At 47.6% G+C, this 15974-nt stretch overlaps 1 protein-coding gene across 1 annotated transcript in view; it reads left to right on the top strand.

The window, feature by feature from the left end:
• Nucleotides 1-15974, top strand: part of NBAS (NBAS subunit of NRZ tethering complex) — a 257267-nt gene that overhangs the window by 30683 nt on the left and 210610 nt on the right. Inside the window, exon 10 of the mRNA XM_090280933.1 lies at nt 15109-15247. Within this exon, the coding sequence (XP_090137059.1) occupies nt 15109-15247 (139 nt within the window). The remainder of the gene's footprint in view (nt 1-15108; nt 15248-15974) is intronic.

Raw genomic sequence — 15974 nt, 5'->3', positions numbered from 1 at the left:
TTAGGGGAGACTGAGGAACGCCTTGGAAGTGAAGGCTATGCTTTCTGTATACTGGTTTGCTCATACCACGTGCGGTTCTGATTTCCCCTAAACAAAACATCATGAACTGTTTACACTCGTGGGATAAAAGGAGTGGTCCAAATACATAGCTCACTTAACGGGGGATCTGCATGTTTGATGTGCGATAGAGCTCTTGAGTGACATGGTGCTAACTTCCCTGGCCGCAAGCGGAATGAGAACAGTCTTCGTGCGGAATGGGAAGGGGTGCGGCCGAGTACTTGGAAGGGCCACAGGCTGTTACCTAGGGAAAGTCGGTTGCTCCCACAAGTGCTTAAATTGGGTCTTGAGGAGAAGATAGTGTTGGGAGTCCCCTACCTGAAAGGTTTACCCGAGGGCATGCGCAAATGCTGTTGTCCTCCTGTGAGGTGGACTTTCCATCTGGACCTGTGAGGTGCTTTTGGAAGGGAATCAGTGGGCTTTCACAGCCGTCACATTGCCATCAAGTCGCCTGCCTTTCTTTCTGGTTCCTGCAAGTCGTCTGTGTTCTGGGAGAATCCAGGCATCCGTAGGTGGAAAGATACACGATATTGACAGCTAGAGGAGCAGAGAGGTGTAAATTGCATAACACATTTTTCATAAACCCTGACTAGATAAGATTGATAATGTTATGAAGGGTTGCTTCTAGAGAAGGAATGGGCACTGTAGTCATGGTCGTTGCTGACCGTCTCCCGCTGCAGTGAGAGCACACTTGGCCCCTGGTAATACGGGGGCCTGCTGCATCTGACAGACCAGTGTGCAGCCTCGTGCCTGAGAAAAGTGTGCATGTCAGTAATCGAGCTGACCTCATATTAAGGAGTTTTTCATTTTGCCTTTCAGCTGCTCATTCCTCAAGCACTCAGGTTGGTTTTTTGAAGAGAATGAAGAGGTGCTATTGGAAGAGAAAGCTACTTTGTCTTGGTAGAGGGGCACGACCTTGGATGTGAATTAAGGGACCTCTGAGCTTTACAGACTAATATTTGTTTGGGATTGGGTTTCATCGGTATTTGTTTCTGGGGAGGCAGGGAAGTGAGTCTCGGCCACATCCTATGATCTGTTTTCATCCAGAACATGTTACGGACGTGTAGACATGCGTGACTCAGGAGGACCTTGATCCTTAGCAGCCTTCAGCTGGCTGCTTTTTTAAGTAGAAGACGGTGCTTTATTTATTTGACTTTTTTTTGGCCTAGCATTGAAAGACATTGCATTGTTTGGAAAGCAGCTTTTACCCGTCCATTCCGCATATGTTTGGAGTTTCTTTGATAGGATGGGCTGATTCTCATTATGTTACCGTTGCAATTAAACGGGCCTCGGAAGATCTTTATACATTTTTGCATCTGTTCAGTTGGTGAATCAATCAATCAACCAATCTCTCTACCCATGTCTTTCTTTCAGAGTGTTTTAGTGGTATCTGAACTTGATAGGACTCAGGCCAGATGGACTTTCTTCTTATACTCGGCGTGATGCTAGCTGGTGGGTCCCTCTTGGGAGCAGACAGTGGAAAGAAGGCTATGAATCTTTGGCTGTTTTATAGGAATGAAAGAATGATGCTTCATTATGTTTTATAGACAGAAAATTTAAAAAACCCCATATTTTTGATGTAATAGAATGTGTGCTGGGTTAGGAGGCAGGAGACTTGAATTCTGTTCTTGGTTGTGCCGTTATACTTACTAGCTGTGAAGCCTCAACGCACGTCATCCTTTCGGACCACACTTTGCCAGCGCTGTCCTGGGCAGGGACAGTAGGTGATGTTTTAGCAAGCTGCTCAGACACCAAGGAGGTCTAGTGTAGACCACTGGCGTCCGTGAGAGGAAATCTGTAGGAGGGCGTTCGGTAGCCGGCCTTACGGATAAGACCCATCATCAGTGACACCTGGCCGGCCACAGGTAGCAGTGCTCCACAGAGAGGGCACTGGGGTTCAAAGACAAGACCTTTCTCCTGGGAGAACCAGTTTGGGATAGAAGGTGGGAATTGGGTTTCAGAACCGGGGCTGTTCTGAAACCAGGATGGAAGGTAATGTGGCAGGTGGATAGGCCGGAGAGGTGGATGCTGGACATACTGTGCTTTTGCAGGGGGGCTCCTTCATGCGTCCTGAGGACTGGGAGGGAATTAAGTCTTTGGGTGATGACCATTGGCATCAGCTGTGGGTTGAAGGAAGACAACAGGGGCAAGGGAATCTTAAGAAATCTCTCCTAATTCACTCGTTACATATATATATATATATATATATATATATATATATTTGATATTCTGTTTATTAGCCTAATTGTTCTTAACAAGGTACGGATGACAGAATCACCTACTTAGAATTAAAAAAATAGAAAGCATACCTAGGCTGCACTCTCACGGGCTTGGTCAGGAGTTGAGGGAGGGGAGCCTAGCATCCGTTTTGATAAAAGCCTCTGTAGGGGATTCTTACCCTCCCTACTCCCCTCTTGAGAACCCTTGTGCCAACGCTTTGGGAGATTAAATAAAATGAATAGGAAACACTCCTTCCTTTGAGGTTGCCCTAGTGAGGGTTGGGAATAAATTTGACTTGCCCTGCTGCCTCCCTTCTGTTGGCTGAGGCTGCCTAGAACACTGGCCCGGGAAGTCCAGCGGAGCCGGGTCGGAGCCGTGAGGGGTTGGCTGTCTATGGCGCAGGCGTGGAGGTAGGAGCTGGGTGTTTCCCTTCTCCCCTGTGGGAGGGGCGTGTGTGTATGTACTTACTGTGCCCCCCCCCCCCCCCGGCCTAGTGTTTATTGCTTGTGTATAGGAATCCGTCGTAGTCGGCAGCCGTCTGTCTCAAGAGACGATGTTGTAGCTTCTTAAGAGTCTATCTGCACTGCCGAGAATGGCTGTGCAGTCCGACTCGGGAGTGACACGGTATCTGTCTCCTCCCGTGTTGAATCGACATCTTGCGATGACGCTGGAGTGTCCTCTCCAGTGAAGCTGAAGCTACAGAGCCTGGGCGGGGTGATATGGAGGGTCTGCTGTTGCCCATGCAGCAGACCCCCCTCTCTTCGCAGCTGAAGGGTCCAAGGGAAAGACGGAGTCAATACAGCTTGGCTTCAGGTGCGCCGCAGGAGTTGCCGGTGTTGACTACAACGTCAAACCGCCTTAGGGACTCCGGCTCCGGATTTTCTGTCGGGGTTTACTCCCTTAGCCTTTCCCCTGAAGAGGTATGCCGCAAGGCAGTGGAGGTTTTTTGGAGTCAGAGTTTCCTTCTCTGATGTGCCCTGACTGGAAGATCGAACCAGCGACACTTAGCTCGCAGGCCGACGCTCAATCCACTGAGCCAAACCAGCCAGGAATACAGTTGCTTTAAGTATATTGATCTTGTATGCTCTCCAACTTTGCTGAACCTGATTATTAATTCTAACAGATTTTTAGTGGAAGCCTTTGGCCATTTTTTCTCTTACCTACTTTTTGTATCCTTTCTAGGCAACTTTAAACAAACTCATTTAACCCCTTAATTGTGTGTGTGTTATCTCCCAAGTCTGTACCCGGTAAGCCCCACCTGGGCCTCGGAGCGGTTTGTCCATCAGCCTGCAGGAAACCTTCTCTTGGATCTTTGGCTCGCGAGTGCCTTACACTCACCACTTTCTAACTGTGTTAGTCACGTTTCACCTGCATACCTACATCTTCTCCGTGTTCCCAAATCTCGATATGCCGTGTGTCATTTCCACCTTCTTCTCCATGCTCCTCCAATACGCCTTTAAGGACTGCAGCGAGGGTGTCTTCATTCACACCAGATCCGATGGCAAGCTCTACAACCTGGCCCGTCTACGAGCCAAGACCAAAGTCAAAGAGGTGCTCATCCGTGAGATGCTCTTCGCCGACGACGCAGCTTTGACATCACACTCCGAAGAGGGACTCCAGCAGCTAGTCACTTGCCTTTCCCACGCATGCAAGGAGTTCGGACTAGCCATCAGCCTGACGAAGACGAATGTTATGGCTCAAGGCACGGGGACTCCCCCATGCATCACCATCGACGGATACACCCTGGAGGTTGTCAACGACTTCACTTACCTCGGGTCCACCATCTCGAGCTCTCTGTCAGTCGACTTGGAGGTCAACCGGAGAATCGCCAGGGCAGCCACAGTTATGGCCAGACTGAACCGGCGAGCGTGGAACAATTCCAGCCTCACTGAGAAAACCAGACTGCGCATCTACCAAGCCTGCGTACTCAGCACTCTCCTCTATGGCAGCGAGACGTGGACCACCTACGCAAGGCACGAAAGGAAACTCAACAGCTTCCACATGAGGTGCCTGCGACGCGTCCTGCATGTCGCCTGGCAGGATAAGGTCCCCAACACCGAGGTGCTGAAGCGAGCCAATATGAGCAGTTTGCATGCAGTTCTTAGCGAGAGACGCCTCAGGTGGCTTGGCCATGTCAAAAGAATGGATGCAGGCCGTATCCCCAAAGACCTCCTCTACGGCGAGCAAGAGGATGACAGGGCGCCCAAAACTGCGGTTCAAAGACATCTGCAAAAAGGACATGACACAATGCTCCATCAATCTCAACACATGGGAAGTTCAAGCAGACGACCGCCTAGCCTGGAGGCTCGCGGTCAGGCAAGGTACGTCACGAGCAGAGGCTGCGCGCAACGAGGAGGCGGTCCAGAAAAGATTGAGGCGGAAGCAGCGTCAGCAGCAGCAACAACAGCCATCTGCCTTCACCTGTACCAAGTGCGGCAGGGATTGTCACTCCCGAATCGGACTGCACAGCCATTCTCGGCGGTGCAGATAGACTCTCAAGAAGCTACGCCATCGTCTCTCCAGACGGACGGCTGCCGACGACGACGACATTTCCACCAGGCCCGAACCTGAGATGCACTGCGCGTGACTGTCCTAACTCATTTTTATGAATCTTTTAAGACTCACTGATTTTCCTTCTTGATTATATCTCAAATATATCTCCTCCTCTCCGTTTTTGCTGCCATCCTTACGGTTCAGACACTCATTACTTCTTATCCAATTAATTATCGACTGTGCTCCTTGCTTCCCGTCCCATCCTGCTCTGATTTGTTTTCTGTTGTGTTTCCAGCAAGGAGTGCTGGTCTTAAAATGCAAGTGTGAGGCTTAAAGATTCATCTCTAATTTCCTTTAGCCACGGGGACAGAGACACAGCTCCTTGGTTTAGTGATCGAGGCTGTTTGCAGTTCCGTCTCTCAGTCTCTCGTCTCCTGTCACAGCCGTTCACGTTTCTTTGCTCCAGACCAGCGATCGGTGCCCCTTTCTGTAAAGGGCCAGACGGTCTCTGCTGTCACTACTCAATCTGCCATTGCCGTGGGACAGCGGCCGCAGACACTGTTTAAGTGACTGTTTGTGGCGGTGTTCCAATAAAGCGTTATTTACAGAAACAGGTGGCAGGCTGGTTTGGGGTCGGAGGCTGCGGTTTGCTGATCCAGCTCCAGATACCTTCAGACGTATGTGAATTCTTGCGCACGTGTCTTTGCTGTTTAAAGGCTTTGAGCATCTGTCAGTGAATTTTGGTTCAGTTGTTAACATTTACTTGGCTTTGTCAAAATATAAAAAAGGAAAGAAGCAACACCGATGCAAAGGAACGTAAACCCCTTGAGGGCAGGAACTGTATCTGTGCTATCTGTAGCCCTGTTTGCAGCGCTTAGAACCGGCCCGGCAAGTACACTTTCTGCTGAGTAAAGGGATGAAAGCCTGACTTCGGCAGAATGAAGATTCAAGAGCTCAGAGCTCAGGCTGAACAGCTGTTTGAACGAAAGGTAGGAAACAGGTTTTTCCAGACCTTTCTCAGGTGAAATTGTTGTCTCCTTAACCTACAAGACTGTGAATTGCTTTGGAGCAGGGAAGTTTGTTGTCCTCACACACCAGTGCAACCTCGGTTCTCGGACTTAATTCATTCCGCAAGCTGTCCGAGAAGCGATTTGTTCGAAACTCAGATCTCCTTGTCGCCTGAGAGACACGTGACGGATCATACAGGTATCAGCATGAAAGGGTTGTTGGGTCGAGAATTGATACCTGAAATTTTGTTAGACACCTGAGACTTTTTCCTCCTGAACAACTCAGTTGAGAACCTCATTTTTCAAGAACCATGACTTTTGAGAACCGAGGTCTGACTGTATTTCCTGCATTGCTTGCACCGTATATTCCAAATTTTAGGTGCTCCTAAACTGGTATTGAATTGACTTAACTCTGAAGTTAAGGTTATAATTGAGAAAATTAGCTCCATATAGTTTTTACTGGTTATCAGATACTTAACTAACCTCCCGTCTTCACAGATCTGTAAGATAGTGTCCTAGCAGCTTTTCTGTAGATGGAGAAACTAACGCTCTAAGAGGTTAAGAAATGTTTCTCATCTGACATGACTGCTAAGTGGTAAAATCATCTTTTCTCCTGCCCATCTCCGTGAGCTTTTCTGTGTCCCAGGGGCTGGCCCACGGTAGCCTCTGGGCCAGGTTTTGCTTGGCCTGTGAGCTGAGAATGGAGTTTACTTTTTTTAAATTGTGGGGAAAAAATCAGAAGAAGACTATTTTATTACCCATGAAAATTACATGAGATTCAAATTTCCGTGTTCAGAAATAAAATTTTATTAGAACGTAGCTACACTTAAAAAAAAAAAATTGCCTCTGCTTTATTTGCATGGTGACAGAAATAAGTAGTTGTGAAAGACACCGTATGGCCCACATAGCTGAAAATATTTATCTGGCCCTTTACAGAGGGTGTTTGCTGACCTCTTCTGTGCCATTCCACCGTCTGTCTGAATGTGGGTCCCGTTCTCATCGGAAGGTTTAAAGTAAGGAGTACCGAGCTCTAGATTTTCCTATACCTCTTGATTCTGACTTCCAAATTACATTTTAAGAAACTTATAACCAGGTACCACTGAATTTTAAATACATTAAATGCCTAAATTATTAAATTTCCAGGAAAATGAAGTTTTATTACGGAACTAAGCAGTCTCCAATAATGCTTTCTCCACCCAAGAAAAATTTTCCAGTTTTGTCTTAACAATGAACTATTCAGTATAATCAGTTTTCTTTGCTTGTCCTTAAGGACGGGTTGACTAAATGGTGTGATGCTTCCTGTTTTGATTTACAGTGAACTGCGTCCTCCAGGCTCAGTTTATAGATTCCAGCATCGCGTAAAGCTCTGTGTTCTCAAGGGGTGGCACCTGCCCAGCAGCGTCCCCGTCACCGGGCGAGGCTGTTAGCAGTGCGGGGTCCTGGACTCCACCTCGGCCCAGGAGCAGACCTCTGCATGATTCTCATACAGACTCACTTTTGAGACCCATCAATGGAGTCATGATTATGTGCTTTCTTCTTACAAGCTCTTTATCTAATAAAGAAAAGACATGCAGAATTTTAAATATGGAAGTAGTAATATTTTAATAGGGAAGAATATTTAAGATACACTAAAATGAATTAAAATTGGGAACATTTCAAAAATTATCCCGAGAGCAGAATGGCTTCTAGCTTCTTTGTTAGTGGGTGGCAGTAGTTTTTGAGCCCCCACTTTGTCAGGTATGGTCTTAGGCACTTTTTAATGTGGAGACATTGTGTTTTCCTTCCTTGCTGGTCGTGTGCCGCAAGCCCATTGGTCATCCCACAGAGTGGATCCAAGTGTCTCTGCTGCTATTATTCCAAACTTCCTTTCTGGCTTCAAGGAGTTTTAAGCCACTAGATGGCAGACTCTTCCAACAATTATTAGACTGAAGCACCTTCTTAGCAAACCATCTCTAATTCTTGGAAATAACTGGCAGCGTCTCGTTTCAGCTCTCCCGGGCCATCAGTGTGACGTCCGTGTGCTGCTCGGGGGCCTGCTCTCTGTCCCCAGCTCCCACTCCTCAGATGGCCGTGCCCAGCCCCCCGTCCCGCTCACTGAGCTCACCCCTCCCTGTGCGTTTCGCCCCAGCAGGCACGGGTCACTTGTGTTGCCTGATGCCTGTGCTCCTGCTTTGAGTTTCAGCCTCTCAGCACGTCAGACTGGCACCCAGTTCCATCCATCATCTGGCTCAGCCCCTTCCGTCCCTGGGTGGGAGCGTGGGCGCTGGGAGAGGTTAAGTCAAGGACGAGGGCTGTGCCGCATTTATCTGTGTGTCCCTGTAGTTCTGTGCGCGGAGGGTGCATGTAGTTGCTTCTGGGGTGAAGCCGCCCCGGGAAGTGCCGTAAAGGCCTCAGGCAGTCGCTGCGCAGGGTGCTCAGCGCGTGGTGATGGAGGGTTAAGGGGCTGTCTTAGCTTGGAGGGTGGGAGGTGGTAAGGCCCAGGGGGGGGAGCGGGATGGACTGTTTTGCATTGTTACTCACCCTTTGGACTTCCTGTTCTGCTCCTCCCGCTTGCCTTGTACAGGCTAGAAGCACTTCCACGTTTCTTACCTTCCTCTGAGCACACCATTTACAAACTGGGGCCTGGGCTCCGGTGCATCGGGTTCTCCTGGCTTAGACAGCTCAGTACCCGGTCCCTTTTCTGTCTGCGAGATTGTTTAACGGGTAAACTTGTCTCCGTTGTGGCCCAGAGGAGCCTTCCTTGGCCACCTCCTCCATGCAGTCAGCCTGTCCTTGGAGCTGGTCTGTACCCAACTCCAAGGTCCTTGCAGAGGTCCTGAGCACCATGGTCCGTGTGGATCTGTCCTCCCTGGGCCTGGGCGGTGCTCCTCGCCTTCCTTCCCCTGTAGGAATGGTTGTCCAGGGCCACCTCAGGGAAGCAGGGGGACAGGATCCGTGCCCCTGACCACCGCCTTTGGGTGCCTGCGATGAACTGGGAGAGCTGAACGTGATGCTACAAATTGATTCCAGGAAGGGTTCTCCGTGGTTTAGGAAGAAGGCTCCTCAGTTGCTTAGCTTAGCATGGCCCTCATCGCTCAGCCCTCGGTCAGTACCGATGGGCCGTAGGGGATTTCTTAAGATGGCATAGTTACTTGGTTGCAGAAGTACCCGGTCCCTCTCATTCCTAGACACATGATTTTCCTATTTTCCACAACGTTTTGAGATAAAAGATTATTGGGTAAGTTAATTTCTCTCTCCCCTCCCCCCATTTTTGCTAAGGAGAAGTTAAGCTTAACTCCCACACATCACGTGCTTTAGTTTAAAAATGTGATTCTTCAAGCGAGCACTTAAAAGCCAAACACCTGCGTGTCCGAGGGCATCCTGGTTAACACTGCACATAATTATCCTGGGGGAGGGCCTTACTGCAACAGAAAATGACATTAACGATATAAACTATTTTCTGTAGTGTGGTGTGTCTGTGGATGTAATTCCTGCAAAAACAGAACCATCATTTCAGTAGTAAATCACAGAATGCTTAGATATAACCATTAACATATAAACTATCTCAAAATGTTGCAAAGCAAAGTACATGCTAATTTTATTTTCAGTATTTGCCTGAACTTGTGGGTTGATGCTAACTAAGAGTTAAAGCTAAGTCACTGAATTTTTTCTCCTGGACTTTATTAATTGGAAAAATTTATGTACTTAATTTGTGACTTTATCTTTTTTGTTCCTCTTTAAGTTAAAAAGAGAGAGGGAAGTACAGCAATGATGTAAAGAATACCTTAGTACCCACTACCCGTAATTGACAAATATTAAGATTACCTTTTTTACTAAAAGTGTGTTTATGTATGTACAGACACGCAGATACGTAAATAACGGAGACAGGAGGACAGACAAAATGTCCTCTTTCCATGTCTTTGTCTCAGTTGCCCTTCCTGGAGGCAGCTGCTCTTCCTGAGTTTGGTGGGCGACCTTCCAGTATATATTTTGTATTCTTATTACATTGTATATATTTCCCTGGACAATCTACTGAATTTATTTACTCATGCCTTTCAAACAGTTAAAGTATTTCCAGTTTTCCTGCATTTTAAATAGCAGTGCATGAACTGTTCTTTTACCAAGAGATAAATTTACCTGTGCAAGAATTTCTCCCAAGTTTCCTTAGAACACCGCGATGTTGGTATGTACGTTGATTAGATATTGTCATGTGTCGTTGTCCAGAATGATTGCTCCAGCCTCTCCCCCTTATCCGCTGCCCACTTTCATTGTGGGCTGCTTGTGGGAGAGCTTTACAGGTCCCGTCTGCTAATTCTGTTAGTTTTATGTGTTGTGATGACCTCTCCCGGGGTGTGACATGTCTTTTCACTTTATAGATGGAAGTTTCAGATTTTAATGTGGTCAGATCCAAAGGAGGATAGCTTAATGGTCCTAGGGTAGGAGAGTATTTACGGGTCAAGCTGCCTGAGCACAGTTCATAAAGGAGTGATTGTCACTGTTTGAGTTGCCTCTTCGTAAATCCTGCTTTCCCTTGGGAGTTTTCTGTTTGTCTCGTTCCATTACATCAGTTTGTTCAGTCCCATGAAAAATTCTGTTGGGATTTTATTGGAAATTGCATTCAATTTATAGATTAATTTAAGGATAATTGGCATCTTTACCATATTAAGAGTCCACCAAAGAACAGGCATGTTTCTCTTTATTCATGTCTGTTACGTCTTCCACAGATTTTTTGAAATTTTCTTCCTGCTGCTTTCTTTTCTTCACTAAATTCTCAACTTAGCATTGCCAAGTGCACCCCCTCCGCAGCCCCGTGGCCATGACCCCTCCCTTCTCCTTGCCTCATGTCTTACTGCCAAAACCTAGCAAGAATGCGGACAGGCAGGGGACGGAGGGCTCTCTTCAGCCCTGTTCACTCTGTGCTACTTACAAAGGAAGTTGGAGCCTTAGGTTCACTCCATCACTCAGGAAACATTTTTCGTGTGTTCCGTGCTGGGCCTCAGGCCTCCCTGTTTCCCGCTGTTTTCATTGAAGGTGTGTGGTTTTCCCAGTGGGACTTGCTCCAGCGTGGCCCAGGAAGCCTGCCCTACCCCTGTGGTCCTGGTGGAGAAGGTTTCTGTGCGAGGCCGGGCATCACTGCCAACTTGCTTCGCTTTGCTTTTTGTAGTCGCTTGTAGATTAGCTCCCGTCAAGGCCCTGAGTCCTGGGAAACAGTGAAGTGGCAGACCAGAGCGGCATGCTGGGGTGGGGGCCATGCCTCTTGGCACATAGAAGTGAACTCTCGGGTAGATGTGGACTGAGTTACGTTCAGGCGCGGCCGCCACCGTCCCCACCTCTCGGTTCCAGGCTCCCAGCTGCTGTTCCCTGGATTTCCCCTGCATTCGAGAGGGAGCTGTTTGAACACGGAGAGCACAGCTCATTCACCTCCCTGCTCAGGGCCCTGCATGCCGCCTCGCACACGCAGCTGCCAGTTACCTGTTCTGAGGATATGCTGATGAAGCCTCTCGGTCCCCCTCTAAATCCACATACGCACAGACGCCCGCTTGCACGTGTGATCGCATGTGCATCCTTGTTGCTGGAGCATCAGCGTCCCCAGGTTGCCCACCATCGGGTGGGGACAGTACAGGATTGGTTCCATCATTCTGCCTCTTTCCGCACTTACTCTTCCGTCCGCCGCGAATGGAGGAGGGGTTGTTGGGAAGCAGACATTGAGTCCCTTCTTCTTTTGGATCTTGTCGCCTCATAGCCAGTTTGGTCTCCTCATGGCCGTGATGTGTGTGAAAACTTTGTAGAGAGGAAGTGCTTTCTAGTATCAAGACTGGGAGATAATGGATATGACATCTCAGCTCTGTTATCTCCTTCAGTAGTCAGGCAACTTAAAGTTTCCTGTGTCTGGTTTTTAATCTGAAAATTGGATATGACGTCTGTGGCCTCCATGACATAGTCGTGCAGATTAAACAATAACGTTCAATCCATCGAGAAAAGAATTACACTGTTAATGTAAATGTATATGTTGCACATTCATCAGATGAAAATTATTTTAGTTATTTTAGTTATCCCGCTAACTTTATCCTGGCCTTCTGGGGATATGTTTTATGAATGACGAGTTTTCCGTTTGGAAAAAACACTGGTTAAATTTGGACATGTAGATATTCAAAACTGCCTGTTTTGTTTCTGTTTATTCAGAGGAGTTTTTCCTGATTAGTTGACTTTTGAAAAAGCATTTCCTTATGGGAGGCGTGAGGCGTGGTCCCAGAGGGAATAGAACAGCGGCTCTTTGCCTGCCGTTCAGTTCACCAAGCACTTCTCAGCCAGTCTCATTCCACTCTGTCCTCCGCCTCCCGCCACCTGCCCGCCCCGCGGTCGTCCTGGACGGCGTGTGATTTTCACTAAGTATTTTAGGGGTATTGCTAAACAATAAGGACTCTGGAAAACATACCCATTCGAGGATAATGAATCCTCCTTTGTCAGTGTCATCGAACACCCAGACTGTGTCCTCTCTTATTCCTCCGTCTCTCTCCCTGTCACAGTCTCGTGCTCAGAGAGAGAGTTCATTCTGAAGAAGCCACGTCCTTTATTCTGTCGTTTCTTACTGTCTAGATTTTTAGATTTCCCATTGTTGGGATTACATCTTTGTGGTATTGTTGAAAGTGTTTTCTCTTTGTCATCTGTATTTTCTTCAAATTGGTAGTTAGATCCAGAGGAATAATAAGATTTTATCTGTGGTAATAGCTTTTTTTTTTTTTTTGGAGGGGGGTTATATTTTGGCATAAAAGAATCATTTGAGGAGAATGGATGCTCTAGGCAAGTAATATTCATACTTTTAGCTTGACTTTGGACCCGAGTCTCCTTTGCCCTGGTGAACAAATTACCTGTCCGCCCTGAAGATTGGCCCAGGGTAGGGACAGCCCCCGTGGGTTGCCTCAGGCCATCTTCTCAGAATCGATTGCTTCCCATTTGCCATGTTATACACTGAACGGGCCTTGAGTGACGGCTCAGATTGTTTTCTGTGAATAAAGCACATTTCCAATACTTGGTGAACTTTTAGATTTTGAGTTGGGCTGAGCTCCATGTCTAAACCCAGGAGGATTTTTTTGTAGTTCTGAGTCTGACAGCTGAGAGTCCGTGGTGGAGCTGAGGGCTGGTGGTTGCTGCGTGAGCGTAGTTCAGAACCGTGTTAGACGGCGGGCGGTGAAACGAGGCGCGGGCGCCCGAGCCCTGGGGTTGGGGGAGAACCAAGGCGCGTACTCGCTTCCGTGCTGCTGTGACCGACTGCCACGCATGGAGTGGGGCTCGAAACGACTTTGCTGTCTTACTGATCTGGGGCAGGGTGGCAGGTCTCCCTGAGCTGACAGCAAGGGGTCAGCGGGGCTGTTCTTTTCTGGAGGCTCCAGGGAGAGTCTGTTCTCTTGCCTCTTTCAGCTTCCAGAGGTTGCCCGGCTTCCTTGGCCTCTGGCCCCGCTGCCTTCAAAGCCAGCAGCGGCTGGTCAAAGGTCACATCACTCAGGCACTGATGCCAGCACCCCCTCTTGTTTTTAAAAACCCCGGGTTTCCTTGGGCCACCCGGACAGCCCCCGTCCACGGTAATCTTGTTTTAAGGTCACTTGATTAGTAGCCTTAAATCCCTGTAGCATAACATGCTTACAGGTTTCGGGAACTAGGATGTGGACATCTTTTGGGGGGCCATTATTTTATCTACTCTCAAGCTGGGCTGAATGAACAGAAGGTAGGTTTTATTTTTCCACTAACACAGTTCTTCGTGACTGCCTTCGAGTATATATTTCTGGTCTTTAAGGGACAATATGTAGAGCTCATAATGTTACGGCATGAGGTACTTAGAATTGTAAAACATCTGAAAGTTCACATTGGTAACAACCATTTAACCGAGTCAGTCTTTTGACATGCCAGCCCACAGGAGCCTTATGAAGTGCTGGTTTCTTTCACCTTTCAGTTTCTGCGCAGAAACAAACAGTTGTTCAGTTTAGTTTTTCTCTCTGAGTCTAGCCTAGAAAAGGTAAATACTCATTTGTGTGACTAAGTACGTCTCCTTTTGACAAAACGGGCACTTGGTGACGACTGATGTGATGGACGCTGTGATGTAAAGGGAGCCTGATAGTATTTTCTGTCACCGGGACAGGGGTGGATTGTGCGGGGGGAGCCTTCTGTGCACGTGACGGGGGAAACCTCTGCTTTGAATGAAGTCTTTCTCCCTCGGAGGCAGCAGGGGTTGCGAAGCTCAGGGGAGGGGCTTCCTGAACTCCCGGGATGTTGCTGTGTCTGTGGCTCTTCTATGCTGTCACTCTGCTGCCTTGTTGCCATTGGGAACACCGCAGAGTTCACTGGTGGGCGAAGTGTTCCCTTTAACGTGTCAGAACTTTTCCGTTCAAACTTTTGTCTTTTTGAGACACATGATTGTGATACCTGTTATATACTTCCGTGCCAGATTTACTGAATAGGACTTATCTTTAAAAATCATGGCTATTTGTGGTGACTGTGTTAATAATGCTGTATTGCTTATTGGGAAATTGCTAAGAGTAGGCCTTAAAAGTTCTCATCGTGAGAAAAATATAAGGAACTGTGTGTGATGGATGTTAACTAGGCAGTTGTGGTGATCAGAATATACTTACAGATATCGAGGTGCACCCCTGAAGCTAGTGTAATGTTATACACCCCTTACACCTCAGTGGAATAAGTCATGACTGTTTGGGCCCATTATTAATCAGCCCAGTCTGTATAGTGGTCCCACAGTCTTTTTTACTGTTTAGTACTATATGTTAGGCTGCTTTCCCTCAGGTAACTGGCCTCTCCTTGCCAACAGAGCATAAGCAGCAGAAAAGTGAACCAGGCATAATGCGCAGCTACACGCCTGCGCGTCCCAGTGTCCTGTGCGGGTCTGTCCCATCTGCAGCGCACCCAGCTGCCACTTCTTCCCGCCACCTGTGCCTTCACTGCGCCCGATGCGCTGCCGTGATTCACACCCTTATTTACATATCCGGGCGAGGCGACACATCTGTGTATTCATGTTTGTGGGTGTTGACACAGACAGTTCCTTCGATAGCCAACGGCCAACCTTAAAACGGTTTTTCTCATTTCTAAATCCGCCTCTGGGTTTCAGCTGCTGAAATGTGTAAGCCTTTTCCCTGTGTAAGGGAAGGTGAAATTCTAATAGAAAAACCGCCTGGTTTATTTTATTTTTTCCTGGTGTCGTCTAAAATATTTACCTTCTGGGTTTAGTCCGTACTAATCTTACTTTAATTTTCCTTGCGATGGTAGCTGTTTCTGCTCTCTCTGTTTCGATGTTGTCTTATTTATATTTGCAGTTTATCAGTTTTTTTTTTATTTTTCTCTGTTTCAGGCTTTTACTGGTTGGTGGCTGTGAAGCCGCTGAAGTGGGCTTATCGAAAGCTTCCAGCTGTGGCCTTTCTGCCTGGAGAGTTCTCTCAGGATCCCCTTACTACAAGCAGGTTGCCGATGGTGGAGACAGGGTCGCGGCGGTGAGTGTCAGTCAGGGCTTTTGACTTTGCCAGGAGATGGTAGGCAGATAAGCCCTCGGCAAGATAAAGAGGAGGAAGTAATTTGTCCTGGGTGAGGAAAATGACTGCGTGCTCGTGAAATCTTAGTCTCCTTTGAAATACCAAATTTATCTAAAGCATATTGTGTGTGACATTGTATATAACTTGGTCTCATTCCTTGAAAAACCAACAGCCCACCAGTAGTCCTGTTACTTGCATTTACTTAGTAAGACATTATTATTTCCAAGCACTCTTTATGTGCTGCCGCTGTTCTGAGTGCTGCTGTGCGTGTCAGCTCCTTTTATCACCAGTATCCCTTTCAGGGAGGAACTGGAACCAGCCGGAGCCTACCCAGGAGGGAGCGGCTGTGTAGCGCACTTAGTGACTTTGCCTGGGCCCCCCAGCTAGCGAGGGGCAGAATCAGGGTGTGGCCTGGCGAAAGTTCCCTGTGCAGCTTCTTAACCACCAAGGTGCACTCTTCCCACTTTGTTTCTTATATCAGGGCAGATATTTTAACAACTTTGAACAGTTTTACCTTTTGAATCTAAATGTGGGGTCTGTAGTTTATTTTTAAGCGGTTCAGTCAAAAAAATAGTTTTAAAAAGTATGTATACACACAGATAAAGTAAATGTGGCCAAAGGTTTGTAATGGATGATCTCGGGTGAAAGGTAGACTGGTGTTTCACTGGGTAATCAGGTCAGCTTTTCA

This window comes from Furipterus horrens, unplaced genomic scaffold, assembly GCF_987537825.1.
Source record: "Furipterus horrens unplaced genomic scaffold, mFurHor1.1.pri manual_scaffold_6, whole genome shotgun sequence".
In the NCBI taxonomy this organism is placed as follows: Eukaryota; Metazoa; Chordata; class Mammalia; order Chiroptera; family Furipteridae; genus Furipterus; species Furipterus horrens.
This window is presented reverse-complemented; position numbering and strand designations above follow the sequence as displayed.